This window comes from Larus michahellis, chromosome 13, assembly GCF_964199755.1.
Source record: "Larus michahellis chromosome 13, bLarMic1.1, whole genome shotgun sequence".
NCBI classification, from domain to species: Eukaryota; Metazoa; Chordata; class Aves; order Charadriiformes; family Laridae; genus Larus; species Larus michahellis.
The window spans coordinates 13666977-13693938 of record NC_133908.1 but is presented as its reverse complement, the minus strand read 5'-3'; the positions used below and the strand labels follow the sequence as shown (position 1 = coordinate 13693938).

Below are 26962 nucleotides of genomic sequence, written 5' to 3'. Positions count from 1 at the left end.
ACAAAAGAAACGGAGCTCAGGAAAACTTCCTTGAGAACTGTGCTCACTTTATTGCTGGTGGTTTGGCTCCCGTACGGAGAGCATCGGCACCCCCTTCCCCGACAAAGTGCAGGGACACCTTTCAAAGCAGCAAGCATCTCATAAGGCCCTTTCCATCCCCTACCCCCTGGACAGGGAGACCTCCCCGCAGACCTGGGAGTCCCCAGCCCAGGCATGACCGAGGAGGTGTCCAACACCTCCACACCACGGCAACACCAGCACTGCACTTGAACCAGGTGTCCCACCTTCCGTCGCCTCCACCTTTGCGAGCCAAAGCTAAACTTGTGCTGGTGAAATGATGCACCCGCACAGCCAGAGGCACTGGAAAGCACAGATTCAAGTTTGCCCTCCATGAACCAAGCTGCTTAAAGGCCACCCGAGAAGCAAGGTACAGGTCCGAGGAGACGGAGAGCTCACCCTGGCTCCTGTGCATCAACGGAGGAACCGGGTTGCTGGGGCAGGAGCACCTGGAGCTGTGTCCTCCCTCCTCTCTGTCCTCTGCAGGAGCCGCAGGCTGAAAACACCCGAAGGAGCTGTGGCAGGAGCCAGAAAGGACCAGAGATGGGTGAGAGGAACAGTTGGGTCAGTCAAACTGTAGTGGATTTGTTGACGTCCCCGCTGCAACAGCTCCCAGCAGGGCTCGCTGATGTCTTTTCTGGGCCATCAGCTACTCATAGTCACATACACTGATCGCTCCCCAACAAGGGGAAGGATGAGACAAATCATTCCTCACAGTTCCTGAGTTTATTATAAAACATCGGTTTGAGACTGCTTCTTAAGCAGGGTTTACATCTCCTTGTGCTGGTGCCTCGTCAGCCTCAACACGGCCATATGGGGACCTCCTCCTTTGTCCCGCTCCTCCGTGGTGCCTGGGCCAGTCGGTTTGTACTTCCAGCTCTGTCCACTATCAAGAGACGCGTCTGACACTGGTGCTTTTTTTAAAGACTAAGGCCAACTAAAACACAGTAAAAGATTTTAAATTCCTTTTAAAACCAACTTCTGCACCAGGTCCAGACTCCAGACTTGGCTTGGGACAAGTCTATCTTCCGTCAAGGCGCCCCTCTGACGAACACCCCCAGTGCCAGAGGGACCTTTGCACGGATGGAGAGACCATCTTCATGGCTTAAAATACAAACACTGGCATCCTTTATCTAGGCACATGAGTGAGAGCCAAGGCTTCAGTTCGAAGGCTGATGAACCAGGTGGGGAGGTGAGGTCTGGCCTCTGAGAAGCAGCATGTCCCCATGCCCCTCCTGCCCCACGGCGATCGCCCTGCATGCCACCTGCCACTGGCTCAAGATGGGCTGTCATTATCCACCGTCGACAGGAGACGGGCAACCTGGGCCTTTTGCGTGCGAGTGATGTGCTGAGCCATCTGGATGATGCAGTCCACGGCCACCTCGGGGTTGGCTTGGACCAAGCTGCAAGGCAGATGGGAGAGGGCAGCTGCCTTGGGCGCCGAAGCAAGAACTGCCTCGTCCCTACCACCGTCTGTCCCCAACCCAGGGGACAGCATCGCCCTTTGCATCAGGAGTCCTGCAGCCACTCACCTCCGGATGTGCTTGAGCACATAGTCCCGCTTCAGGTACTTGATATTCTCCCGGATGGCCGACTGGGTGCCGTCGTCCTCTTGCATGTGCTTCTCCAGCCACTCCACCACCACCTGGTTGTTGTCCCAGAGGTAGCCCTGCGGGGCAAGCACAGGAGCGATCTGGTGAGGCGCGTGTCACGGCACCTGCATTTGAGAGCAGCTCGAATGCAAAGACCCCAAGTTTCACTTCTGCCCTGGAAAGCCTTATCTGACAGTGGAAAATGTTTATTCAGGGGCCACCTTGCTACCACTGAAGATGAGCATCCAGCTGAGGTCACAAATTTGAAGAGGCAGCCCCAGGCTCAGGGCTGCTCGGCTGCCCACCCTGGCACAGGCTACAAAGTGGTAATCCCCATCGCACGTTTAAACCCTCGAGGCACCACTGAAATGGCCGAGCAACAGGAGAGCAAAGTCACAGCCCTTGGGACCCCCCTGGCCGCAGGGACACCTTGGGAAGCTGGGGCTGGGGGTACCTTCTCAGCTCCTTCTGTCTCCATGAACCAGCGCCGCAGCATGGACTGGATGTGGATGTGGCTCAGCTCGCTGTTCGCCTTCAGGACCTCTGCCTTCACCACCTCCTCCAGCAGGAGTCGTCGCAGCCGCCAGTAGAGGAAGGACCGGGCGTTCTTCCACTCCAAGATGTCCTGCAGAAACAAGGACACAGCCCAGGTTCACCTTTGCACAAAAGACAAGGAGCTGACATGCAGCAACTGCTTGCTCACGGCTCGCACCAGCAGGTTTGAAGGCAGCTCTGCTGGGCTGGAGCAGAGAGCAGGACTCGAGGCAGGAACGGCCCATTGGGCTGCAGCCCAGGTCCCCGGGAGGGGACTCTGCTTCCCATCTTCATGCCGTCACTGCAAACCCCCCTGCGCTGAGCCCCCTCCCACTGCCGCCGATGCCCTGGCTCACCGTGATGACGCCTTTCTCCTGCATGCGGCCCGGGGTGTCGTGCAGGTCAGCGAAGTGCACGGCCACCTGGTAGTACATGGGCAGGAGGAGGTCCTCCCGGGCCTTCAGCTGCTTCTCCAGCTCCTTGCGCTGCACTGCAGACAGCTCGGGGGTCCCTGTGGGACACGCTGTGCTGAGCAGCCCACCCACCACCTCTGTGATGGGCCACTGAGGGGTCTGAGCTCTGCTCTGCGCTCCTACCTGAGCCACCCCCACCAGCAAACAGGACACCCAGTGTCATGTCCCTTTGCTGTGACACACTTACACCCCTGCCCAGAGCCCAGCCAGAGAAGGCCATGGCCACCGAAGGGGCCACACTGTGTTTAGCGCCTGCCACAAGAGAGGTGGGAGGTGGTGTTTCCAAGGACTTTGTGGGACCATGTTTCAGCAGGGTGGAGGGGCATGGGGGCAAGGACCTCTCAACGCAGCCCCTCCATCCGCTGCAGGCAGGAGCCGATCACAGGGTGAAAGGAGACCCCGTGCATTAAAGGCAACTTCTGCGTGGCTCCGTAATGACTATGTGTTGTCTCATTAGGTGCTCGTTCAGCATGGCCGGTGCCATTCTTCATCTCAAAGCATGGGAGAAAAGTCCAGCACCATTTACAGATCCCCAAGGAGATATGGGTGTTTAAAGTGCCACCACATCCCCTTGGCAGGCTCCACCATCAGAAAAGCCATAAAGAATTTTCACAGAGGAACACTAAAAGATTTTCCGATGGTTCCCACCATGGTGTTTGACCCTCCTGTTTTAACTTACCGCTACCGCTACCCACAATCTGAAACGCCCCTCCCTTACCCAGCTGCTCAACGAGCTTGGCATAGACCGTATCGATCCTTCTCATGGTCTTCACCAAATCTTTCTTTCTGAACTTGATCTCCACGGTTCCTCCAGGCTCCAAAATGCCTCCCCTGGAAGGAGAGTTTAGTAAAGCAGGGGCCTGGGACAAGAGGTTCAGGCAACTCTCTCTTCTAAGAATTAGGGAGAGAGAAAACCTTTTGTTTGTTTTGGGTTTTGTTTCCAGTCTGGGATTCTTGTCTACCCTCCCACTCCTTACAGCTAGCTCCAGTGCGCATTAATTCAGGTTACAGAAAAGGCCTCCTGACCCCCAGGAGCACGTTTTACTCACCCACAGCCTTCGCCGGACGCAGAAGGATATCCCCAAGGGGATACCTGCCACGCTGCTCTCTGTAAGAGCCCTGGAACTTTTAGCTGATGGCTTTGATTACCTCATGGGTAAAAAATACACATCTCAAGTGACAGGAGGTCTCTGCCAGCGTGACTACGACTCTGCAGATCACATGAACCGGCTCTCATTTCTCTGCACGTGGGCTGCGGAGGATGCACATGTATTTTGGACGCTGACCTGCTCTCCTTGTCTGCGTAGAGTTCCACGTACAGGGGATTGATGGTGGAGTCGATGACTACCCAGGAGCCTCCCCGCAGCTCCGCATGTGGTGGGATGTAGACCAGGACGGGCTGCTTAAAATCCCGGAGGCTATCGACAATGAAGGCGCCGAACTTCAGCATTTGGTCATACATGTCTGAAAGCCAAAGGGACTCAGTGGCTGGGTGCCCCGACTGCTGTGGGCCAGGCTATTGCCCCTTGCCTCCTCCTGGCTGCCCAAAGCCACCTCCTCCATTGTCTCTCAACCAAATAAGCACCACAAAACCATCCCAGCAGGAAGCCACCAAGCCCTAGGAGCTGGGTCCTGGTGATGCCCCATCACCTCCTCAGCACAACCCCACAGCCCAGAGTGGTGCAGGCAGCACCCTGGTAGGCTGGGTCATCCCAGGGCCCCATGGGGGGGCAGGAGTGCCAGCAGCATGACACAGCACGGGGATCTGGGCACCCCAAGCGCGGGTACCTTTCATGCCACTGGAGAAGCCTCGCCAGTTGGCAAAGATCATCAGCGGGAGATGCTCCCGGTTGAAGTCCCGAATAGCCTGGGCCGTTTTAAAAGCAGAATCCGGAAACCAGACCTGCCCAGCCTGCTGGATGATCTGCAAAAGGTGGCAAGCAGCAGTGCTGAGACTGGTGCCGGTGCTTCTTGGCACACCGTGCTGGCAGGTTGGTAGCACGTGGTGTGCAAGAGCTGGAAGAAAACAAACTGACCAAGCACCCTTGATTTCACCAGTCTTTAAGGAAATCAAGACATGGCAAAGAATTATGCTAAGCTTTTTCCCTGCTCTCCCTTCCGGCCTCCTCCCGGCTGCCACTCAGCCACACTAAGGTCTCCCCACACACCTTCGCCTCCGAGTCCGGGTTGGCAGGATCCGCAGGTATCGTCACCTCCACGGTGCGGGTTTCAACAGCGATGACACCCACTGGGAGACCTCCCAGCCTGCAGTAAGGCAGGGTGACCTCAGCAGATGCCAGTTCCCCTCCACATTGCACCCCAGCCCCACCGGAGGTTCCCACCACCACCATCCCAAAAGCAGTGCCATGGCCAGGGCTTGAGTGTGCTTGACCGTGCACGCAACCTCCTCCCATCACTCTCTGCCCTGGTATTCCATCTCCTGCTCCCGGCAGTACCTTGCTCTACCAACCACAACTGTCTGAGCCCATGGCCTCATGATCTCCAGGAAGCTGCCCTGGTCGAAGAAGCCACTCTGCCAGGTCCCCTTGAGAGCTGCAGAGCACAGGAGGAAGCAGAGAGTCGCAACGGTGAGCACTGAAGAGTTCCCTGAGCACTGACCCACAGCAAAAAGCACCTTCCGCACCAGAATGGGGGGTTTGCAGCTACAAGACACATTCGGGAGCATTGCTGCCAAGGTCTCGGGCTACCCTCACTTACTTGGATGGGGTCTCCCTGCCAGCATCCACCTGGGGTCGTAGGGGACTTTGGAAGGGACAAAATCGATTTCTCTTTCAATAGGGTCACTTATGGGAGTGACAGGCACCGGGCTCTGGTTATCCTGCAAAGGAGTGCCCCAAAGGGCAGGTCACTAGCCAGATATAGGGGAACACCCCACACCAGCACCCTGCAGCACCCTCCTACCTTGGGTAAGTACGAGAGCCACTGTAGGATGGTGTAGACCCCCTCAAAGTCATCCGGGACGGTGACATGGGAAACGCCATTATTGTGCATGACCTGCACGCCTCCCAGCTGGTTATTGGATGTGTAAACCTCACGTCCTAATACCTAGCCAGAACGATTAACAGAAACACGGATCGGTCTCTGCTAACACAGGAGCTGCTCTTCCTTGCTCTGTTTGTTAAGTCAAACCTCTGTACAGGCACGTTCCCTCTGGTTTGAGGCTGAATTTCCAGCTCTGTCTACCAGGCTGTTTGCAGTAAAGCAAAGGGATCCTGCTTTAGACAAGTGCATCGGTTTAGCTAAGCAGGTTTCAAATCAGCCCAAACCAGTGTGATTCTGCCCAGAGATGGGTCCTGCCCCTGGCACCGGAGCTCAACAGTCCCCATGGCAGTTCTGCCATCCCACCCTGCCCCAGGAGCGAAGGACCAGAACTGGCCCCTAAAGCAACACCAAACAGCTGCGGGGTGGCATCCTCTCAGTTCTCAGTGAGACAAGCCCAGCTGCAGTTCCCCTGCAGCTCCTCCAGACAGGTCCCGTGAGGTGACACACAGGGAAATGCCACCTCTTCCCACAGGACAGATAAGGAGCCCACGCATGCAGTGGCATGAGGGACAGTGCCGGGGGAGGACACGCAGCCGGAGCACAGTACCTTATTGAGAGCCGTGACGCCGGTGAGGATGATATGGGAGTTCTCCACCTGGATAACGCGTTGGCCCAGCCTCACCAGGTAGGCACCGATCCCGATGGCACGACAGGTCACCTGGGCACATACAGAAGGACACGCGGGTTTACTGGGGAGACAAGGCTGCAGCATAGTCCGCAAGCATCAAGAGAATGATGCTCCCTGGCTCTGCAGGAGTTACTCCAAGTCGATTGTTGCATCTTGTTATTCCCCTCAGGGTGACTTTAAAAGCAAATAGGAGAGAGGGGAGGAGCAGAGCAGGGGAAGGGCCCACCGCTGTACCATGCTGATGGTCACTATTTCATCGTAAGCTCGAGAGGACTCCCCAGCGATGGTACCGGCAGCTCTCAGGTTTTCTACCCCAAATCCATTGTCCTTCCCAATGATGTCCAGAAGGACGTACCTGCAGGAAAGACAGAGCCATGGTGGAGCGGGCAGGACAGGGGGAAGCACCCACCTGTGTGATGTGTCTGGCAGGATGCTGAGCCAGGATGCGGGAGCAGCATCCCAGCGCAGATGCTGGGCAAGGCTCGGGGCAGCTCTCTGTGCCCCATGGGACAGCGGGGCTCACCTGGACTCGCCCCCTTCCTCCACGTGCTCACAGTGCACCGAGTTCAGGGCGCTGATCCTTGTGTAGTCCTGAGGAGTCAGGTACAGATACTTGAACCCCTGGAAACAAAGAGGAGGAGGATGAGTTGTGGAGCCCCCCATGCACATGCTCACGTGGGACACAGACCTTCTCCAAACCCAACCCATGCATCAACAGCGGCTCAGAGACCAGGGCTGGCCAGAGCAGCCATGCCTGCACAGGCACCTTTATCTCCCCCCAGCAGGGGAAAGTGGAGGGAACCATCCCTGTGGCACTGGGTGCAGGTGGGGGCTCACCCCCCAGCACTCATCCCACGGTTTTATCTCCCAGTTTAGCTCTGGTCCTTCCTTCCCCAAATCAGTTCTCTGTTGTTTTCTGTGATGGCAGGAGGGGAGGTGCCCACACACCTTGTAGGGATCCTCAGGGTCTACCCAGGCCACCTGGAACATGTGCTTTATCTCGTCGGCAAAGCCAATGCGGGCACCGCTGTTGGCAGCAATGTAGATTCGGGGGATGCCTTCGGCCCGTGCCAGCTCTGAGGCCCGCAGGAAGACCAGGTCCTCCTCCGGCCCAAAGGAGCCGATCTTGTGTGTGATGTCATTGCAGATGAGCACGATTTCCCGGCCTTTTGGATACTCGGGTGTCTTCAGCTTCATTTTGAAAGCAACCATCCCCACCTGCCCCAAAACAGCACAAGGTCACAGGGCAGGCTCTTCCAGAGAAATGGGGTCAGAGCTGGAGACTGCATTAGCTGTCAGACAAAACGCTTGCTTGAGGAGCATCCCCTGGGCTTTAAACACAGCCAGACTGGGGAAGCCACCAGCCATTCCCTCTTGCCGCAGCACAGCTTGGCCCTGCCCCGCTCTCTCGCCCAGTTTCCAAATCATCTCCTGTTACCTCGTTCCCTCCAGGGACCCTGTTCATCTGCACCAGGTGCCCCTGTGAGTCCAGCACCAGCTCAGTGTACGTCAGGACGTCCTTGGGGTACAGCTCCGAGGAGCCCCACAGCTTGAGGAGAGCCTGCAGAGACACGGCACACAGGATAAGCTGAAAGCCTGGGGTTGCGGCAGCTCCGAGGCTATCGCCAAGCACAGATGCACGCTCCTGCAGCTTGCTGGGACTTGGGGTGAGCAAAACTTTGTTAGAGCCCCCACCCTCCTGCAGACCTCCTTGCACAGGGCTTTCTGGTTCACATCATCCATGAGTGCAATTACAGCAACTTGCAAGAGCTAGGAATCCATTTAGAAATGCTTAATATAACTAAAAATGTTGGGCCTTGGGCTCTTTTCTTTTTCTCATTTGCCAGCTCAGGGGAGAGGAGATTTCCCCAGATGGGAATACTGGAGAGGGTGGGGAAGAAAAGAAAATGTATTAATTTGGAGGCTCTTTCTGCTCAGGCGGCCTCACCTGTCTGATCATCTCGGGGAAGTCATACACGTAGGTCGTGCCCAAGGACTGCGCCTGGAACCGCTTGGCCTGAAGCAGGTCTTTGGTGACGTAGGGGGTGTTGATGAGCATCCCATGCTGCGGCCCTTGCTTGTCCCCATAAGACTGAAACATGATCTGGAGCGAAGGGCAGAGCGTTGGCTGCCTTTCATCGGCGTGCAGGAGAGTCCTCTCTGCAATGCTAAGGTGCAAGAGCCCCGCAGGGCTGGAGCGCTGCTGAGCTTTGCATGGCCAAGACGCTTGTGCCGTGGCTCTACTGAACCAAAACCCACGATCTCCCACCCCATTCTTTGCTATTGAGGGGACAGAGTGCAACACTGCTGTGCTGCAAGTACCAGTAACACCCTAACACTGACCTTCACCTCCCAGTCTGAAACCTGCCTGACAACGCACCAGCAACACCCCTGGGGCTCAGCACCATTTTGGAGCAAAGCATCACCCCAAGGTGCCCAACTGGATGCAGCACAGAGGGGAATAAAACCGGGTCAGCCCTGGGAACGCTGCTGCACAGTCCTGGGGCCTCTGGGACAGACCAGCATTGCAGGCGCATGAGGATTTTTGCAGAAACCACCCCAAAGCTTCGCCATAGTCAACAGCTGCTCAAGCCTGCGGTTACTCACACTGCCAGTGCCGGGGTCCCTCACTTCCTTGTAGAGGCTGATGTCCAGGTAGTAGCCGGACTCGTTGGTCAGGAAGAGGCGGATGGGGATGGCGGTGGCAGTGGGTGTCAGGCGGATGTTGATCTTCACCTCAGCCTGCAGAACCCGCAGCTTCCAGAGGCGGCTGCCATAGCGCATCACCATGGACCGCACTGACTCCTCGATCTGGGTGGGGCACAGCACAGGGATGGGTCCGTGGCCCTGGGGACACCACTGTCCTCGAGCGCACAATGCCAAGGCTGGAGCAGCCCCACTGCATCTCCACCTCAAACAGATTTGCTTTGGCCAAGCCCCTTCCCTCTCTCCATGCCTCCATCCCTAGGGGCTGGTCCTGCCATCCAGCCTCTCTACTGGGGAGAAGGAAAGATGATGTCCCACACGTCCCTGAACAGACACAGCCCCCCTCCCTCAGACCATGTGGTGCCCAGGGGAAGAACCTGCCACTCACCCCTACATCCTTCAGCAAACCGCCCACTTGTCCCAGTCAGTGCAAAAAGCCCCAGTTCATTGCAAAGTGCGAAATCTCAGCACCTCCCCAGCAAACAACCCACACCGAAGGTCTGGCACAGAAATTAAGCTTCAGGAGCCTCTGGGGCTGCTGAATCCATGCCCCAGCCAGGCTTGGGGGGGCAGTGGATGGGAACAGGTCTGATAGCCGGTGTGAGGGGTGCCAGCCCATCCACAGTGCAGTACCGAGCGTGGGGGATGACGCAGCCTCCATCCCCAGATCAGCAGGTCACCGAGAAACACACCTTGGAGGGGTCCATGACAACCGTCGGGACAAAGTTGAGGAAGATGTGGTTGCAGTCGGTGCGGACGGTGGTGTTGTTGAAGGCCACCTCCAGCTCGTCCATTGCCTCCAGGAGCAGCCGCTCACCCTCGTTCTGCAGGTACTCGAAGGAAGCCTCCTGCGGTTCACCAGGTGGCTTAGGGGCTGCTGGAGCAACCCCTGCACCCAAAACGCGCCCACCTCTGCCTGCACCCCCCGGGCACCCGGCGCTGCCTTGCCTTGGTGATGAGGTCCGAGTGGCGCACGATGGCGCGGATGAAGAAGCGGTAGTCGGTGGCCTCGGTGCCCGCCTGCACCTTGGCAGCCCCCACGTAGAGGTGCATCTTGTGGTTGGCGCAGGGAATGGCCGTCAGGTCGAAGTTGCGCATGCGGCTCAGCTCCAGCTGGAAGGCCAGTGCCGGCTCCAGGTGCCGGTAGATGCGGTCCTCTGCAAACTGGTGAGGTGCGGAGGGGTGAGCGAGCGACCGGCCAGCTGGCGTTAGCCAGGCCTTGCTTTTACCACAGCTCTTACCTCGTCCCTCGCTCTGAACGTGAAAAACTTTGGGAATTCTCTCTAGAGCAAAGGGGAGAGAAAACTCAATGTGAATAATCATGGCACACAGAGGATTTTTCTGATTTTCAGTGAATCCATTGAAAAGAAAAAACCTTGCAGGCTTCCTCCTCCCCCAAAGGGAAAAGAGCTGGGATTAATCAATGCCTTTTAAAGACAACCTAAAGCCATGGAGTAGCCACACAGGAACCACACATTATTGGAGATGTCAGCAGTATAAAGGATAATGCAGGAGATAAATCACTCATTGAATCCCTCATTAATTAATTCCCAGCTCCTGATGCACAGTAGATCCATCATGCAATGTTCCGTGAATAAGGTACTTACAGACTTTTCTAGGGGTTTTGGGGAGGCAGAAGCACGATGTGTTTAAAGTCACTCTGCCCATTGTCAGCTCAGTCTGCACTCACCTGCTGGGCAATGAGAAACGTGATTCTTCGGAGACCACAGTCAACAAGGATGTTTTTCTAAATGGAAACAGAAGGGTCCACCAGTCAGGAGAGCTTAAACATCTCCACTGACGGAGCAAACAAAACCCAAGTGGCTGACACACGGTGCAGTATTTTGGGAAGCGTCGCACGGGGATGAGGCACCTTGGCATATTGTGCCCCAGCTTGTGGGGTCTGCAAAAAGGGGGTCCAGCTCCAGAAACAAACCTTGGACTGGGCAAAGGCTCTGAAGATGGGCACCAGCTTCTCATCCTCCACATGTTCAGCCCAGCGGAGCGCAATGTTGAGGATGTGGATTGGCTCCTCACGGATGTTCTGGCAACAAAACAACCCAGTCAAGCCTGACCAGCATCACTACTGCCATCCCAGCACCGCCTGGGGAGACAGCAATGCCACCATGCCCACCTTGGCATCCTCCTCCTCGTAGATGGTGGCTCGTGCTTCGCTGAAGAGTGTGCTCTCTGAAGGCGGGTCAGCAAAGCACGAGATCACTTCATCGAAGTTCCTGCCCAAACAGCGGGGATGGGATGATGAGTCAGCGTGTGGAGCCCACCCCCTGCCCGAGGGGTAGGCACCAGAGACCTGCTTTGGCAGGGATGCAGGTATCAGCGTAGCAGCCTGGGAACATGTGCCAGCTCAGCTGGGCTCCACCAGCTCATGGCAAAGCCACAGCTCATGAAACCCAGCTCTTGGCACTGCTGTGTTAATGTGCAAAGATGCTTAACCCATGCCAGACAAGCTCCCCCCAGGCTCCACATGTCCCCACATGACGTGTCATGTCCCCACCAGGTAACTGTTGGATTGAAAATACCACTTGGTCCCAACCTCTAGCTGTGGGAGGAACAGGAGCTGCCCTGAGCACTGTCCAGACGCCACCAGCTTTGGCTCTTCCACCCACTTTTGCTGTCTAACAACTGCAGCAGCACCCAAAAGGCACGTGCATGACCGGCCAGGCATGTCCCTGCAGCCCTACCTCGTGAAGTCCTCGAATCTGTCGAAGGCCACCATAGCTCCCATCCGCTGGCTCAGGGGAGAAAAGCCACTGTCCATGAAGAGCTCAGTGCTGTGCCGGGCCAGGTCAGGGTTGGAGATGCTGATGGGGACAGACATCCTGCATACAGAAGCAAGGCAGCCATCAGCCATGGGTGGAGGCACCACTCCTGGGTCCAACAAGGACCACGCAGGTCCCACATGGGACCCTGACTCGGAGGGGTTGTATCCTGGTCCACTGGCAAAGGGAGAGCATGGCAGGCAGCTCCCACTGAGGGTCCCCACCTTTTGCAGGGAGGAGACAATACAAACCCAACAGCTTTGCAATAAGGACCATGACCAGGGGAGCAGGACAGGCATGCAGGGGCCCCCATACCTGTTTGGGTGGGAGAAGGGCAGCATGAACTGGAACTCCACCAGGCAGGTGCCATCTGAGAGCTGCCGGTGCTGCAGGCTGTTCAGCTCGTAGGCGATGTACCCGCGCCGCACGTACACCTGGGAGGGGGATGGCAGGAGGTACCACTGTGCCCCTCCTGCCACCGCAAACATCCACGCCGCTGCTCAGAACTCACGTGCCCCTGTGGCGCCCCCAGCCCTCACCTCCAGCGCTGCCATGCGCACCACCTGGTTGGTGTGGTAGAAGAAGATGGGAAGCACGTCGAAGATGGTGGTTTCTGAGAGGATCAGTTTCTGGGGGGAGAAAGTAAAATTTAGGGCAGGATGAAGCGTGACCCCCTTGCCCCATCACAGGATGGGGGAGGCACCTTCCAGAGGGGTCCCTCAATGTGGGGTTGTGCAGGACCGGCCACTGGAGTGCCATGGGACGCCCAGCCCACCATGGGGACACCACCAGACCCAGACATGGATCCCCATGTCAGTCCCCTTCCAAATGGGGTGAGGAGCAGGGGACAGGGACCAGCAGCAATGGGTGCACCCCCTCCTCTGCTCTGTAGAGGCACTGACACTGCAGAAGGCTTTGATTGCTTTTATGGCTATTTTTAAGACTAAGCCACTTGCAGCCAGACCTCCTCACCGAAGCTACCCAAATTCCCTCTGCGGAAAAACGTGCAATTCCCAACCTTCAGGTTTTCAGGGCAGTACTCGTGTCCGTACATGTCGATAGCAGAGAGGAAGATGGACTCCACCTGATTGTGCCGCAGCTCGTAGGAGGGCAGGTGAGAGGCGATGAGCACCTGCAAGGGGAGAGACAGCTGGGGGCATGGGAGACAGGGACGGGGACAGGGGCGGGGAGGGCACAGCGTGGTGCTCGCTGACCTGTCGAGCTCTCAGTGCCACCTTGGAGTGCTCGGTCTTGCTGAGCTGCGTCAGCTCGTTGAGGATGGCCGTCAGCTCATCTGTCAGTGTGGGGTCACGGCCGCATAGTTGGTCCTGCAACACATGCACCGCCACGGCTTGGCTCAGGCCGCCTCGCTGCGGATCAGCTTCATCTTGTGCCCCTCGCCCCACATGGGCAACAGGGACGAGACCTGGGGCACTAAAATGGGGAAAACGCTGCTCTTTGAACCAAGTGCAACAATGCAAAGCTGCAGAGGGGAGATAAAGTCCCCCTAATGAGGCAGCCATGGGTGCTTGAATGCAAAACCCAAACCCTGGGGAAGCATTAAACGGAGGATTGGAAAAGCGGTTTCTCAGGTGTCCACTTGTTTTCAAGGGGAAAGCACAGGGCTGTGACAGTCACCCGCAGCCATGTCCCATCCTGCAGTGACGCAGAGCTTGCCTCGGCTTATGGGCTTTTCTCTGCCATGAGCCTTTACTTCTGGTGTCTCGGGGTGTGGGCTGTACTCACAATTAACATGGTCACCAGCAGGTTCTTCTTCGCCACCTGGGCGTGAGAGAAGATGCTCTCCAGCACGGGGGTCATGTCAGGTTTGCACTGCTCCCGCAGGCTGATGACGCACTTGTCATAGTGAGCTGTGGGGCAGAGCATGGTGAGCCCCGCAGACCCCTCCAGAGAGCCCTGCAGAGTCCCCCAGAAAGCCCCCAAGCCCTCACCGTGCTGGAACTGTGTCTCCACTTGCAGGTAGCGTCTCAGCAGGTCCAGCACCACTGCCTTCATGTAGCCCCGGATGCCGCTGCGGTACCTGGGGAGCAGAGGGCCCAGCATGCTGCAAGGAGGTGGCAGTGGTGGGGGAGACCAGGGTGGGTCTCGGACAGTGCGGGGCTCACCTCTGCACCAGCTGCACCACGCTCTGTGTGTTCATGAAGAAGACCTCCCGCTCAGCCTTCCTCTGCAGCGTGGCCGCGTGGGTGTCCAGCACATTGGCGATCTGTGGGGAGAGGGCACAGGGTCCGGTGCAGCTCAGGGCTGGTGTGGCCGCAGGGCTGCTGGCTCCCCAGCTTGCCTGGAGACAGCGCTGCTGCACACAGAGCCTTTTGTTTGTTTTTTTTTTCCCCTCAAGTGAAAAATGCAAAATGACAAATAAATGTATAAACACAAATAGAGAAATATAAATATAAAAGCACGAATATAAAACCACAAATACAAAACCACAAATATAAAAACACGAGCATAAGACCACAAATATTACCCTCACTCATTTAATTTTTTATATTATCTCCTGGCAGGACAAATTCAGGCAAAAACTCCTAAGTAGCTCTAGCTAAAAAGGAAGCGAAGGCCAAGGTGGGGAGTGCAGCCCCCGCACCACTCACCTGCTGGCTGGGGAAGCGGCAGAGCACGGAGGTGATGTTGCTGGCATACTGCGCCATCACCTTCCGGATGGACTTCTCCACGGGCAGGGGGATTCTTCCCGAAATGCTTGTCATGATCTCCTGCAGCTCCAGGAGGGGCAGGGAGGGGTCCCGCAGTGTCTTCATCAATTGCGCCACCCAATCCTTCACCTGTGGGGAGCAGAAGCTGGTGCTGCCTGCACCCACCGGCGCTGCCTGTCTTGCCATCACGGCAAACACAAGGCAACGGGGCAGGACACCTGGACTGCCTTTGCCACCAGCACCCACCTTGGTGCTGAAGTAGGGCTCGGGTAGGCAGTACCCGTTCATGACGTTGGTGAGATTGTCCAGTACATTGCGGAGAACCTGGTGCTGCTTCTCACCGGTGATGGGGAGGGTCTGCTGGGCTGGGAGCCCCCCCGTGAACGGCTGTGCCTGGAGAGAGCAGAGAGAGGTGGGCTGGCCCAGGTCCTCGCTGATGTGGGATCGGGCCCCCCAAGAACTGCAGCTGCCTCAAAAGCCCCAGAGAAACCAGCATGACACCTCCAGCATCTGCTGCTGGTTAGATCCAGACGAAGCACACAACATTCAGTGTCACGTCTCTGCCAGTGCCCCATCGGGAAAACAATGCAGAAAAACCAGAAATGTAAACAGAGAGCTACAGGTACGCTACAAACCTGCATGGGATTCTTCTGCACGCTGAGCAAGCGGGCATGGGATACTCATGCAGAGGAGCGCCATGGCATGCAGAGCAGCCACTCAAGCCCCAGCACAGCCAGCTGGGAGGTGCGGCATGGCCATGAGGGTACATCCCCTTTCTGGGACAGGGACACATCCCTGCTGATGCCCCAGCCAGGGTGGCTCCTCTGCTCTGTCCCCTAGCAAGCATTCCCGGTGCCCCATGGGAGGCCATTTGGAAGCGGATGGGAGGGGACAGCAGCGTGGTCGGTCTCTGGCAGACTCACAGGTTTCACTTTGGTGGGATCATCCAGCTCGAGCCGGGCTATGACGCAGCCTGCCTCCAGCAGCGCACCCGGCCGCTTGACATAGTGCACCCGCCCAGACTCCTCCACCGTCAGCGTCATGATGATCTTCATCACCTGGGAGAGGATGGGTGAAACGGTCACCGAATGAGCAGCGCCCACATGCTGCCAAGTGCCTTGGGCACAATGGCAGCATTGGTGGGTTCGATCTTTGCCACACGCAAGAGCTGCAGGAGTGGGGCTCCTCCAGGCTGTGCTGCAAAACTCACCTCGATCTCTGCAAAAACATTCCCCTCGGCCACGTGGCCACCATCGTCCACCGTGTACTGCAGCAGCTTGCCCGCGGAGGGTGAGCGCAGCACCGTCGGGTCCTTCTCCTTCTCAAAGTCACATGTTTTGTTGCCGATGGTGATCCGGTATCTTAAGGAGAGGGAAAGGTCTCACCAACTGGCTGCCAGTCAGCGGGGAGAGTCAGCGGGGGCCCAGTGGGGAGGTACCTGTCAATCTCCTCCTTCATGTAGGTGGTGTAGCTGTTGCCGTCATAGGAGAGCAGCAGCCCACCGTCGTTCAGCCGGTGCACGTCTATCTCTATGTGAGTGCGGTTCATGATGATGACGTACGTCGTCAGGGACTGGCGAGCAACCTGTGGGCGGCAGACGGGGAGAGTCCTCAGTGCAATCCCCTAAAACGCATGCAGTGGTCTTTCTGGGGGCTGGTGGGAATGGTGGGGGATGAGGAACATCTCCCCATGCTCAGCGCAAGGGCTGGTGCAGGAGCAGCATGCTGCCACAGGACGGGGCTGTGCCGGGGAGGGCAGGAGGCAGCAACCTCAGGCTGCAGCAAAAAGCCGGTTCAACTCGCAGCCCGGAGCTGGTTTAACTCATGGCTCACCTGCTGCTTTCATTGTGAGTAGGGAGCTTTTTGCATGAAGTTCAACTAATTGGGTTTAAAAGCAAGAAAAGGAGGTCCTTTATTAAACTCAGGGCAACAGGATGTATGAAAATGTCTGTCTAGTTAAAATGAGATTATTAATACAACCTCATTAGAATGAGGTTGTTAACCTCATCTTTATGTTGCGTGTTTTTAAAGGGCAACCTCTTATTTATTGCACCTTTCTCCTTCTGGACAGGAGCACACATCCCTGTCCCCACGAGCAGCGCTGTGGCCAGTTCAGGAGGAGCGTGGCCCAGCCCTCACCTGGAGAACGTACTTCATGCCCTCATAGATGAGCTCCACGTCGACGATGTTCAGCAAGGAGGCTGCTGGCAGCACCTGCCCCCTGAAACACAACGGGTGGGTCAGGCACCACAAGTATGGCTTGCCTCGCGCGCCGGCAGGGAGCCAATTGTGTGAGATGTCAGCGGTGCTGCTGGCGTCAAGCCGTGTGGCCCCTTCCGAGCTCACTGTGGGAGGGCACGAAGGTGACTGAAGGGAAAAAGCATCTGCTTTAAATGACCCACGTGAGCACCTTGTAAAAATGCAACCGGAGGCGGGCCAGACACTGGCAAAACACGCTCCGATAAGGGTGCAGGGGAGAGCCCCAGGCGTCCTCCAAGGCTGGGGGAATAACCTTGACATTCAAGTGCAAAACCAAAAACAAGCTGCATTCAGCCAAGCCACTTTCCCTTGAAAGCTGTTTTCCCAACCATGTGAAGCTTTTTCCCCTGTGCAGATAAAGCAATAGCCAAAAAGCCAGAGCCGTGAGTCACAGCAGATACCCGTTTCCAAGGCTGTTGCAGTGCTACTCCTTCCAGTTTTGCAATATTTTTGCAGCAAAAATGAGAAGGAAGATGGCCCTGGGAAAGCAACACTCGTGTCTCCATGCTTGCAGGCGCCACACGGGCTGCTGAGAGACGCCCTTTAGGCCATACACTCCCTGTGTCCCCTGTGTCCATGGCAGAGCCCCTGTTGGGCAGCCCCTGCTCCGCACCTCTCCAGCGAGTGCAGGAAGTCAGTCATGCATGTCCTGAAGGCAGCATCTGCGACGTTCAGGGCACCGCAGACGACACCCAGCATCGTGTCCGGCTTCTCTGCCTGTAGGGCACAAAAATTACAGGGTTTGGGTCTTACACCAGAAGGGGAACGGTGCACCCAAGGGGTCAGTCTCCTTCACCTGCACTTTCTCGGCAATGAGATGGTCCAGCCAGCCAGTGTCTATCTCGTTGTTCTGGAAGCTCTCTGTCTCCAGCAGCTTAATCAGATACTCCACTGTGGTCCGGAAATCCCCGCGGATAGACAGCTCTTTCAGGGCAACCACCATGTTCCTTTTAGAGAGCAAAACCCTTCATTAATGCCCAATGAGGCGGTGCTTGGCTTTCAATAGAGGAAACCAGGGACGGGGGTGATGAGCTCCTCAGCCCTGGGTGCCCTCATGCCTGGATGAAACAGCCCCATAGTCAGCATTGACTTAATAAAACACTTAAATACCCAAGACAAGCTTGTTACATGTTGCTTAATTACTGAATGAATGCTGCTGCTCACTGTCACTAAGCACATGCATAGCAGATCACTGCAACGTGTCTTTAAGGATCGGGTTGATGAAATGGGGCCGTAGCACCACCGCAGTCTGAAAACCTGGGCTTTGGCCAGACAGTCTCTGCAGCACGAACGAGCTGCTCAGCACAGCGGCACCAGTCTGGTCCTCTCAGATAAAAGCCACTTTTCCTGGCTCATGCACCAATTGCGAGTCTTCCCGAGGACACCCGCTCTCCAGCCCGTCCTGCCACACTCACGAGATAGCCTCCTCCCGGTTCTCTCCCCACGAGAAGCAGTGCCCGAACTGAGAATCGGCAAACTCGTGCAGCCCCCCGGCCGCTGCCACGCTGAAGTACCCCCAGACGTTCTTGCTGCTGCGGAAGTTCAGCTCCTGCACTGTCCCCGAGCTGGGCTTGAAACCCTGAGCGAAGACAGTGCAGAAGACACAGAGAAACCAGGCTTGAGACTCATACAGTGTAAACAGAAGGGGAACCCCTGTGTCATTTCTCAGTCTGCACATGGGTCTCACCGATCCCATGGGTTCAACGCCCACAAACATTGTCTGGCTGGGGAGGACTGTGCCCAGCTCAACCCTGAGAGTGGCAGGGTCCCCCCGTCCCCACGCGTGGGGCTGGTGCATGAGAGCCCGTCCCCTCAGCTCACCTCCTCGGGGTTCTCACTGGTGATCCGGGCAGCGATGACATGGCCCCTGGGCACGGGGGTGTTGGTGGGGCTGTGGAAGCAGATGGGTGTATCGCCCCAGGGGCTCTCTCCGTACAGCACCCGGATGTCTTTTATCCTGTGCAAGGGGATGCCCATTGCAATCTGCACGAGAAACAAGGAGGACTTAAGCTGCCGCAAGAAGACTTTAGCATCAAAATTACAACTGGGAGACATCGACAGATGGTTTGAATGAAGAGCAAGGGGAAGGGACACCACACTGCAAGCAGCTGCTCCCGGCGGGGAGCCAGACATGAAGGAGGGATGCTACATTGCCTCTTCCTGCACCTTACACACTGGTATATGGGACAGCTTCCCTATGTCAGACTCTAGCTTAGCACTTCTTCCTAAATTACAAAATTCCTTCATCTAACACACCTCGCAAAGTCGCCCGTGTATGCTCAGGTACCTGCAGCTGGGCAGCAGGGAGGTTCACATCTGCGATCATCTCTGTGCAAGGGTGCTCCACCTGCAGGCGTGGGTTCAGCTCGAGGAAGTGGAAGCTCCCATCCTCGCTGTAGAGGTACTCCACGGTGCCCGTGCTCACATAGCCCACCATCTGGGCCAGGCGGACCGCGCACTGCAGGAGAGGGTGAAACCACCGTGGGGAGTAATGACCTTCTATTCACTGCAGCAGAGTCAAGGTGTCACAAGCAAAATGGCAGCAGTGTCCTTGCATGGACCAAGGAGACAGGCAGCTCTGGGGCTCCCTGTTCAGCGCGGGGGGTCCTTCCCTTCCCTAGGAGCCTTAGGTGCCAAAACCCACAATAAACCCAGCAAGAATCAGACCAGTTTCTCACCAAACCCTTGTGCTGCCCTAAGACCAGGGACACCCACCTGCTCCATCACCTCGATGACAGAGGGTGCCGCAATGGTGGTGGGCGCCTCTTCAATGATCTTTTGGTGCCGGCGCTGGATGGAGCAGTCGCGACCGAAGAGGGAGATGGCGTTGCCGTACTCATCGGCCAGCACCTGCACCTCCAGGTGCCGTGCGTGCTGCGCCAGCTTCATCAGGAAGACGGGGGACCCAGGCGCCTCCGCCTGAACCTGCAGCAGGGGAGAGGTCATGCTCTGGCACCATCCCCCCAAATTCACCCCAAGACAGAGGCAGGACCTGTGTTGAGCGCAGGCGGGAAGCATGAGACACCTGGGGTGGGAGCAGGACCCTGCTGTGTGCCCCAGGATGGGATGGGATGGGGACAGGGATGGGGGTGCTGGGCACCTCTCACCTGCCGGAAGCAGGTGCCAAATTCCTCTGCTGCCTCCACTTTTCGGATGCCTTTGCCCCCACCGCCTTCTGCTGCCTTGATCATCAGCGGGTAGCCAATCTTCTTGGCCACCTGATGGGGGACAAGGACTGGGGTGACCAGAGTGCTTTGGACCCCGATCCATCACCTCAACAGCCCACTCTGCCCCAGCCCCATGCAGCCCCAAGTAGGATTGCCCCAAGCTGCATCTGTGCAGAGGGAAGAACTGCTGTCACATGTGCTGGGATCCCAAAAAAGGTCCAGAGAGAAATAATGGTGGACAAGAGACAAGGAGCTGCCCATGGGCTCAGCTTTACCTCCAGGCCTTCCTCCACGTCCTTCACACAGCCCTGTGCGTACGTCTCAAGGGGGATGCTGATTGTCTGCTGATGCTTCTGGTCCTCCTCAGACCACTGGGCCACCAGACCTGCAGGCACGGACAGGGCTATGGTCACTGCCAGGGTGGCATGGCTGCGGTGGCATGCTGCCTGTGCCCAGGGGAGCCGAGGTCCCCATGGTGGCACACGCCATTTTCCCTGCTTCCATGCACCCTATCTCCAAAAACCCCTCTGCCCAAACCAGCAGCTGCTCAGCTGCAGTGGGGTCCCCGATATCTGCAGTCACCCTGCGGCCAGATGAGCCAGAGACCCCAGTCCCGGTGCTTGCTTTGGGGGAGAAGGGGAGACAGCGAGGAGAGAAATGGGGGAGGAGTGAGGGTGTGTGGGGCTGGGGAGGAGGCACTTACCGCTCCCACTCCATGGCAGCGTGGGGATCTGGACTGTCTGAGCCACAATGGTGGAGGCGACTTTGTCCCCAAGTGCCCACATGGCATCACTGGGGGGACCTTCAAACAGGGAGGCAAAGGGTGAGCTGGGCCAGCCTGGCCAGTTAGCCTGGCCCCATCGCTCGGGTGCTGCAGAAAGCTGCTGCCCACCGAGCCAACACCACCAGCCCTTCTGCAAAGAGCAGGGGCACGCGAAACCCCCCCAAAGCCACTGCCCAGTTCAGGATGGACCTCAGCCCTTCTCCAAGGGGGAGCCCAGGCTGTCCCTTGGCTGGGAAGCCCACGAGGTCTGCTCCCACCCAACATTCCTCCATGAAGGGCAAACCCAGAAAAGAGTAGGATTGCTGGGACAGCTCCAGGAAACTGCCCTGGGGACTGCCACACCGCAGGGTGGACATGGCAGACGCATGAAACAGGCATTGCCCAGTGCAGTGTCCCTGGGGAGTGAGCATGCGTGCACACACTAGCCCAGTGCCCGCTGCTGCCTCTGGCACAGGGAAGGCGGCAAGACCTTACCTAGGAAAGCTATTCCATTTTTCTGCAGCAGCTCTGGCAGCTTGGGGTTTTCTGAGGCATGTCCCCAGCCAGCCCACACCGCCTGGTGCAAGAGAAGGAGCAGTGCAAGCCGTTACCTCCCTGTGCTGGCGCCTTCCCATCGCCTACAGCATCGTGCCTGGCTCCTCCACATGGAGGGATGTCACTCCGTTTCTGAATGCCCCTTCTTCCCCATCCACTTCCCTCAGCAAAGAGGTGGGAGGCCCATGAGTGGCTGCTACCTGGACTGGGATCCGTTTGGAAATGTCCACGATCAGCTCCACGTTGGCGTAGTTGTTGTTGTTGGCCCCCCCGGGGACGGGCACGTAGTGATCTGCCATTTTGATGTACTCTGAAAGACAGGACATTGCGGCAGTGGGAGCCAGTCCCCCAAGCCACACCCCACTCGCATGCTGCCCCTTGCACCCCCTCCCCAAATCCCCAATCCCAGGGAGGCTGGGGCGGGGGGAGGGAATTATTTACTCCCAGATCTGGCTGCAGAGAAGGAAAGGAAGAAAAATGTGTGACCCCAGGCTGTGCAGAGCCTCCCATGTCCCAGGCAGCAGCGGGGGGAGAAGGAAAGGGCTGCCCCAGCTTGGTCCCAGGGTGGGGAACATCCCTCTCTGGGATGCTTCTAGGAATTACCCGCATTAGCCTTGAGGTCTTCAGGGGTGACCATCACCACGAACCGAATGGCACGCTCATTTCGGAACATCTCGTAGGCCCACCGGCGGATGGAGCGCATGCACTTCACGGCAGCGATGCCGTTGTTGGCGATGAGGACCTGGGGGGACAGGGACACGGGGTGTCAGGCTGAAGCTTCTCCCTGTTGCAGGAGCAGCGTAAAGGCAAGGGCTGGGTGCAGGCAGTGAGCCAAGCAGGGTGACCGTGCTAACACAGGTACTTTGCAACGGCCGGTTGTACACGACGGCAGAGCAGGAGGCTCCTTAACAGCAGCTTTGATGCCTGGCACTGTGGCTAATGAAGGACAGGACTTTGGCCTTCGTTTGTGCCAGCCACACAAAGCCACTGCAAGCAGATGCAGTGCAAGGACAGCATTGTGAGGGTTTCCCTCTCCCAGTCCGCGAGGGTGGGTGAAGCTGAGGGATGAACAGCTCTGGGCTGCTCCGAGCTGCCGTTGGATTGAGCCTGACAGGCACGGGAGACTTGGGCAACACCTGAGGATGCCGCTGTGAAAAGCAATGGCCCATCACCCGGGCAAAGGTAGGGGTGTAGGGGGAAAGACCTTCTCGATGACACGGGTGCCCCCAAAGCGGGTGACGAACTCTGCTGTTGAGGCGACGGTGAAGTCCCGTTGCAGATCCATCTTCCTGTGCTCGCGGCCCTTCTTTGCCAGGTGCAGCCCGGACATGCTAGGCCTGCAGTGGGACGGGATGGCCGTCAGTGAGCTCGTAGCCACACAAGCAAACCCTCACCAGGCACGAGGAGCGCACTGCTGCTGGCTGGGGCTTCACCGGGGGGTCGGATCTGCTGAGAGCCCGGCCGCCTGCAGCAGCGGAGACCAGACTTTGCCCCCTCCACGTTTTTTTCCGAGGAAGGCAATAAAACCTTTCACCCTGCTGATACACGCAGGGAACATTGGGATTCACTTTCCTTGCTACCACCTCCCTGTTGTGCACCGGAATCTCTCCAGGGACATTTAACACCTGCTGCAACACTGCAGAGGAAAACTGGTTTTGGCTGAGTTACACAGAGCAAGCAATTCGGGGTGAACAGAGCGCGTTTCGCAATTCAAACACCCCTCCAAGGAGCTGTGGGACCACATTGATTCAAACACCACGACAAGCAGATTTGCAGCCACAGGGGCTGGACTGAGACCCTGCTACACCAGACAAAATCTCCGGGGTTTGCATCTCCGGGAGCAGAGAGCTGCTCAGGGTTTTTGGAAGCATGCTTGTGGCCAGAGCGCTGCTACCACCGCAGCATGGCCGTGCCTGCTTCTGCACTGCTAACGGCGCCCAGCCCGGCTGGAGGTGGAAACACGTCATGATGTGCTCTGAGGACCAAGGAATAGCAAGACTTCCAGGGGGTCGAAACACGGCACCAAGCGCAGACCCTCCCTCCCACTTCCAGGAACGACACATGTACAAATGCCCCTTTGCAGTGACCAAGGTCTCCTGCAAAGCCCCCGGAGCTCCCAGTTCACACCAAACCCCATGTCAGAGCTGTATCTATCCCCCACATGCCCAGAGATGCCCTGAGCAGCCTGTCTGGGTGGTGTGGGTGGCAGGAAAATCAATGGGTACACAGGATGGCACAGAGCTCTGTGCCTCCATGTAAGCAGCATCGCTGCCTCCAAACCCCGTGGCACGAGCACCGAGGGGCACGGCCAGAGGTGCCCCCACAAGACCCCCCCGAGCTGTGCTAGGGTTACCAAAGGGGGAGCAAAGAGCAGGCAGTGCTCTGCGAGAAACCTTGCGAAGCGCGTGGTACTCCGCTCCCAGCAGCTGCCTTGGGAATTTGCTCTCCCGCAGCCTGCAATGACAGCAGCCGCAGCTCCTTGCTGCGTCAGACCCCGTCCTGCCCGCGCTCCCTGCTCCACAACCCCAAACCACCTTCCCAGGCTCACCACGCTGCCGGCCAGACTCACCCCTACCATGGTTTTGCACTGAAGGCATTTCCATGCCCTGCGGAGTCTATTCCCTGTTTCACAGCCCATCGTGCATCCCTGAAGGTCAGACAGCCGGACCAGCCCCTCTGCAGGGCTCTGGCCCCAGCAGTGCTATAAGGCAGCCCTCGCGCCTCCCACCTCCTGGCACGGTGGCAGCCGGCGCAGGAGGGTCTGGCAGCGCCGGCAGCCCATGGCGGGCAGGCGGGGACCTCCCCAGCAGCCAGGCACCTGCCTTCCCGCAGCTCTGCCTGGAGTTTTAAGCAACTTTCTATTTTAATTACCAGGTTCACATTCCCCCCCTCGTAACTCAGCCAGATTTTGAACTGTTGATTGTTATTCTACGGATGTGCTATAAATAAGCAAAGGAAGAAGGACCAGCCCCCCCTCCAAACGAGCTGATTTCATGTAAGCAGCACTTGGCACATTTATTTTAAGGGAAAATGTGCCAAACCCCCCCGGGAGATTGGGAAATGTCCCAGTCTCTCCATCCACTCAGGGGATTTTCCAAGTAGCTGGAGCACTGCATTGAGCGGTGCTGGGTTTAACACACTCCGGTGCATCCCCCACCTCTGCTGGGGCCGGCCGCTCTGCCCGCTTCCCTCCCGCAGCCCCCACCGCAAAGCCTGTGCTGGCGCACCCGTCCCACCCTGCAAACTGCACCAGCCGTGTCTGCAACGTGACCCGGGCGGCAACATAAGGAAATTCCCCCCGTGTTAAAGCGCAGATGAGCAGCAGCGATTCCCCGCCAGCAGCACGGTGCGCGAATCCGCCCAAACCCCCAGCTAGGCAAGAAGACACCATTGGGCTGTCAAGTTTCATCACGTGTCCCTGCAGCCAAAGGTCTTTTATTTTTAACCGGGAGTGGAGCAGCCAGGAGGAGCTGGGCAGCAGCGCTTTGTTTCCAGTTATTTGTAATGGCTGTCAGCTGTGCTCACACGGGAAGCTGCCCAGCACAAGCCAGCAGGCAGCAGCGAGCTGCCCCACGGCCCTGCCAGCGCCAGCGCTGGGCAAAAGTCACTGCGAAGCTACCCATGGGACAAAAGCTTACCCACTTTTCATCAGCTCATCGCAAAAACACCATAGATCTGCTTTTCTGCCTTGGATAATTTGTCTGCGAGAGTTGAAAGGGCAGAGGAAGGGCAGGAGCAGCACAGAAGCACCCCCACGGACCCCACGCCTCCCGCGACGCTGTTTCCCCACACGCAATACCGGGAGCATGTTAGCATCCCCAGCAGAGCAGAAGCGAAGTGTCGGCGGCAGCAGGAGTGGGTCCTGGTGGGATCCAGCCCTGGGGGCACAGGGCAACAGTTGCATGCAGAAGTGCGTGTGCGAGCGCACGTGCCGGTGCCCTGTCAAACGGCTCAGCTCAGCTTGCAGGTTTACATACACCCCCTGAAGTGCCCCCAGCAACGCTCACACACAAACTGTGCACCCAGGACAGCCAGCGCAGGGAAAACACCAGCAGCGCCAGCTGCTGCCCATCCGCACGCTCACCGTCTCAACCACCCCCAATCTTGTCTTGCCACGCGAGAAAATCCCCGCTCCCCAATGCACCCCCGTCCTGTGCCAGCCACAGCCTCAGCCAGTGCGTAGGCACGGCCTTTCCCAGCACCGGGAGATGGTGCGGGGACAGAGAGAAACAGCAAAACGAGAGAGGAAGCTGTGAGAAAACAGGAGCGATTTGGCAATTTGGCTGCAGTGCTGGGGGCCGCGTTTGAAGGGACACCACGCACACTGAAAGCGCTTTCCACCCCGTTCTTTAACATCCAAAATCACTGTAACGGAGCAACCCCTGCCCCAGTCCTTGCTGCACTCGCGCACATGGCACTGCTGTCACACAGACCGTTCGGACACATCCGCTCTTCCCAGGCTTCTGCCATTAACCTTGTTATAATGGTTTTTCACGCAGCACCAAGTCAAAGGGGGAGGAACTGGGGCATTGATTTAGGGCTCTGAGACGCACATGCACCCTGATTTTAGCAACAGGGTCCCCAAGAAACGCACCCATGAAAAGCATCTGCCCGTCCCACGTGGGGCACCTTTGCACCACCGCTGCTCCCGACCCCATGCATCGTACCTCATGCCGGCGGTGGGCTCCAGCGGGGCGGTCACGGCAGAGGGCTCGGTGCCGGTGCCCCCCACCCCGACCAGGCTGCTGCGCCGGCCGCCCACCCTGAAAGCCGTGGCCACCAGCTCATCGTCGGAGGAGTTGTCCTCGAAGGAGCCCAGCACGAATTTAGCCAGGGCCGGCCGGCGGAGAGCGGCGGGGTTGTACACTGCGATTTGCTCCTGCTCCCCCACCGCAGCCTTGCCGGATCGTGGTGGCAGGTTGGGAGCCGGGGGGTTCGGCCATGCCGGGGGCTTGGCTGTGGTGGGAGCCGCCGGCTGCTCCGCCGGGGTCTGCTCTGGCTTCTCCTCCTCCTCGGGCCGAGGGGTGGACATTTTGACCCAGGCGAGCCGCACCAGTACCAGCAGGAACAGGGCAGCCAGCAGCATTCACCCACCCTGGGGAGAAGCACGGAGACGCTCCGTCAGGGAGGACCCCCAATGGCTGTCCAGCCTGAGGGGATGGGAGCAGCCCCCCCAAAACAGCAAGGCACCTTCCCCAGTGCTCTCCCCACAGCACCCAGCCAGGCCCCCCCCCTCCGGCTCCGTCATGCTGCCTGCACGCTCAGCCGGAGCTATTTTTACTCCCCAAAACAGGAGCGGTGCTGGCAGGGAGTGGGGGAAGCACAGCTCCGCTCTGCCTTCACGCAGCCCTGCGGGGGCTAAAATGGCCCCCCCACCTCCCCAGCTGCTCACAGCATCCAAAGGGTGGTGGTGAGGCCGCCCCCCCCCGCCGAACCCCAGCCCCTCAAACCGACCCCCCCCACCCCCAGCCCCAAACCTCTACAGGCAGGAAAAGCTGGGGCTGGTCGTGAAGGGACACAGCCGCGGCCCCACCATGCTCCCGGGGCCCTTCCTGAGGGGGACGATACCACTCACCATGGGTGCTGACCCCCGCCGAGGCGACAAGCGCCGGTCACGACTGCCCACGCCGACACCGCCGGTATGCCGACACCGCCGGTGACGCTTATCTCGACCGGTCACTCCGTGCAGGCCGGGCCGGGGGGGGCTGGGTGGC

At 58.0% G+C, this 26962-nt stretch overlaps 1 protein-coding gene across 6 annotated transcripts; it reads right to left on the bottom strand.

The window, feature by feature from the left end:
• Nucleotides 1-26: 26 nt before the first annotated feature.
• On the bottom strand, nt 27-26962 carry ACACB (acetyl-CoA carboxylase beta). Of its 6 annotated transcripts, XR_012589824.1 has the most exons (54): nt 26824-26962; nt 25916-26343; nt 22453-22585; nt 21852-21990; nt 21449-21558; nt 21189-21270; nt 20634-20732; nt 20206-20315; nt 19871-19981; nt 19479-19688; nt 19051-19221; nt 18585-18746; nt 18179-18342; nt 17560-17710; nt 17377-17480; nt 16644-16725; nt 15944-16089; nt 15716-15866; nt 15429-15563; nt 14752-14898; nt 14446-14634; nt 13960-14060; nt 13786-13874; nt 13580-13704; nt 13048-13161; nt 12852-12965; nt 12373-12462; nt 12149-12267; nt 11756-11893; nt 11188-11287; nt 10990-11097; nt 10744-10800; nt 10295-10336; nt 10002-10217; nt 9746-9901; nt 8955-9158; nt 8296-8451; nt 7786-7908; nt 7296-7565; nt 6871-6968; nt 6582-6702; nt 6267-6377; nt 5579-5722; nt 5375-5495; nt 5113-5209; nt 4825-4921; nt 4445-4580; nt 3943-4120; nt 3706-3866; nt 3375-3487; nt 2540-2694; nt 2104-2274; nt 1590-1726; nt 27-1460 (listed from the first exon to the last, which is right to left on the bottom strand). XR_012589824.1 is itself a non-coding variant. In XM_074606970.1 (53 exons), exons 2-53 carry the CDS (start codon nt 26332-26334, stop codon nt 1334-1336), a joined length of 7143 nt encoding a protein of 2380 aa, XP_074463071.1. In that variant the 5' UTR covers nt 26335-26343; nt 26824-26962; the 3' UTR covers nt 27-1333. The 6 variants fall into 6 exon arrangements, 5 of the variants coding, with proteins under 5 accessions (XP_074463071.1, XP_074463068.1, XP_074463074.1 ...); XM_074606970.1 differs by lacking the exon at nt 3706-3866; XM_074606967.1 differs by lacking the exon at nt 3706-3866 and having other exon boundaries at nt 13580-13874.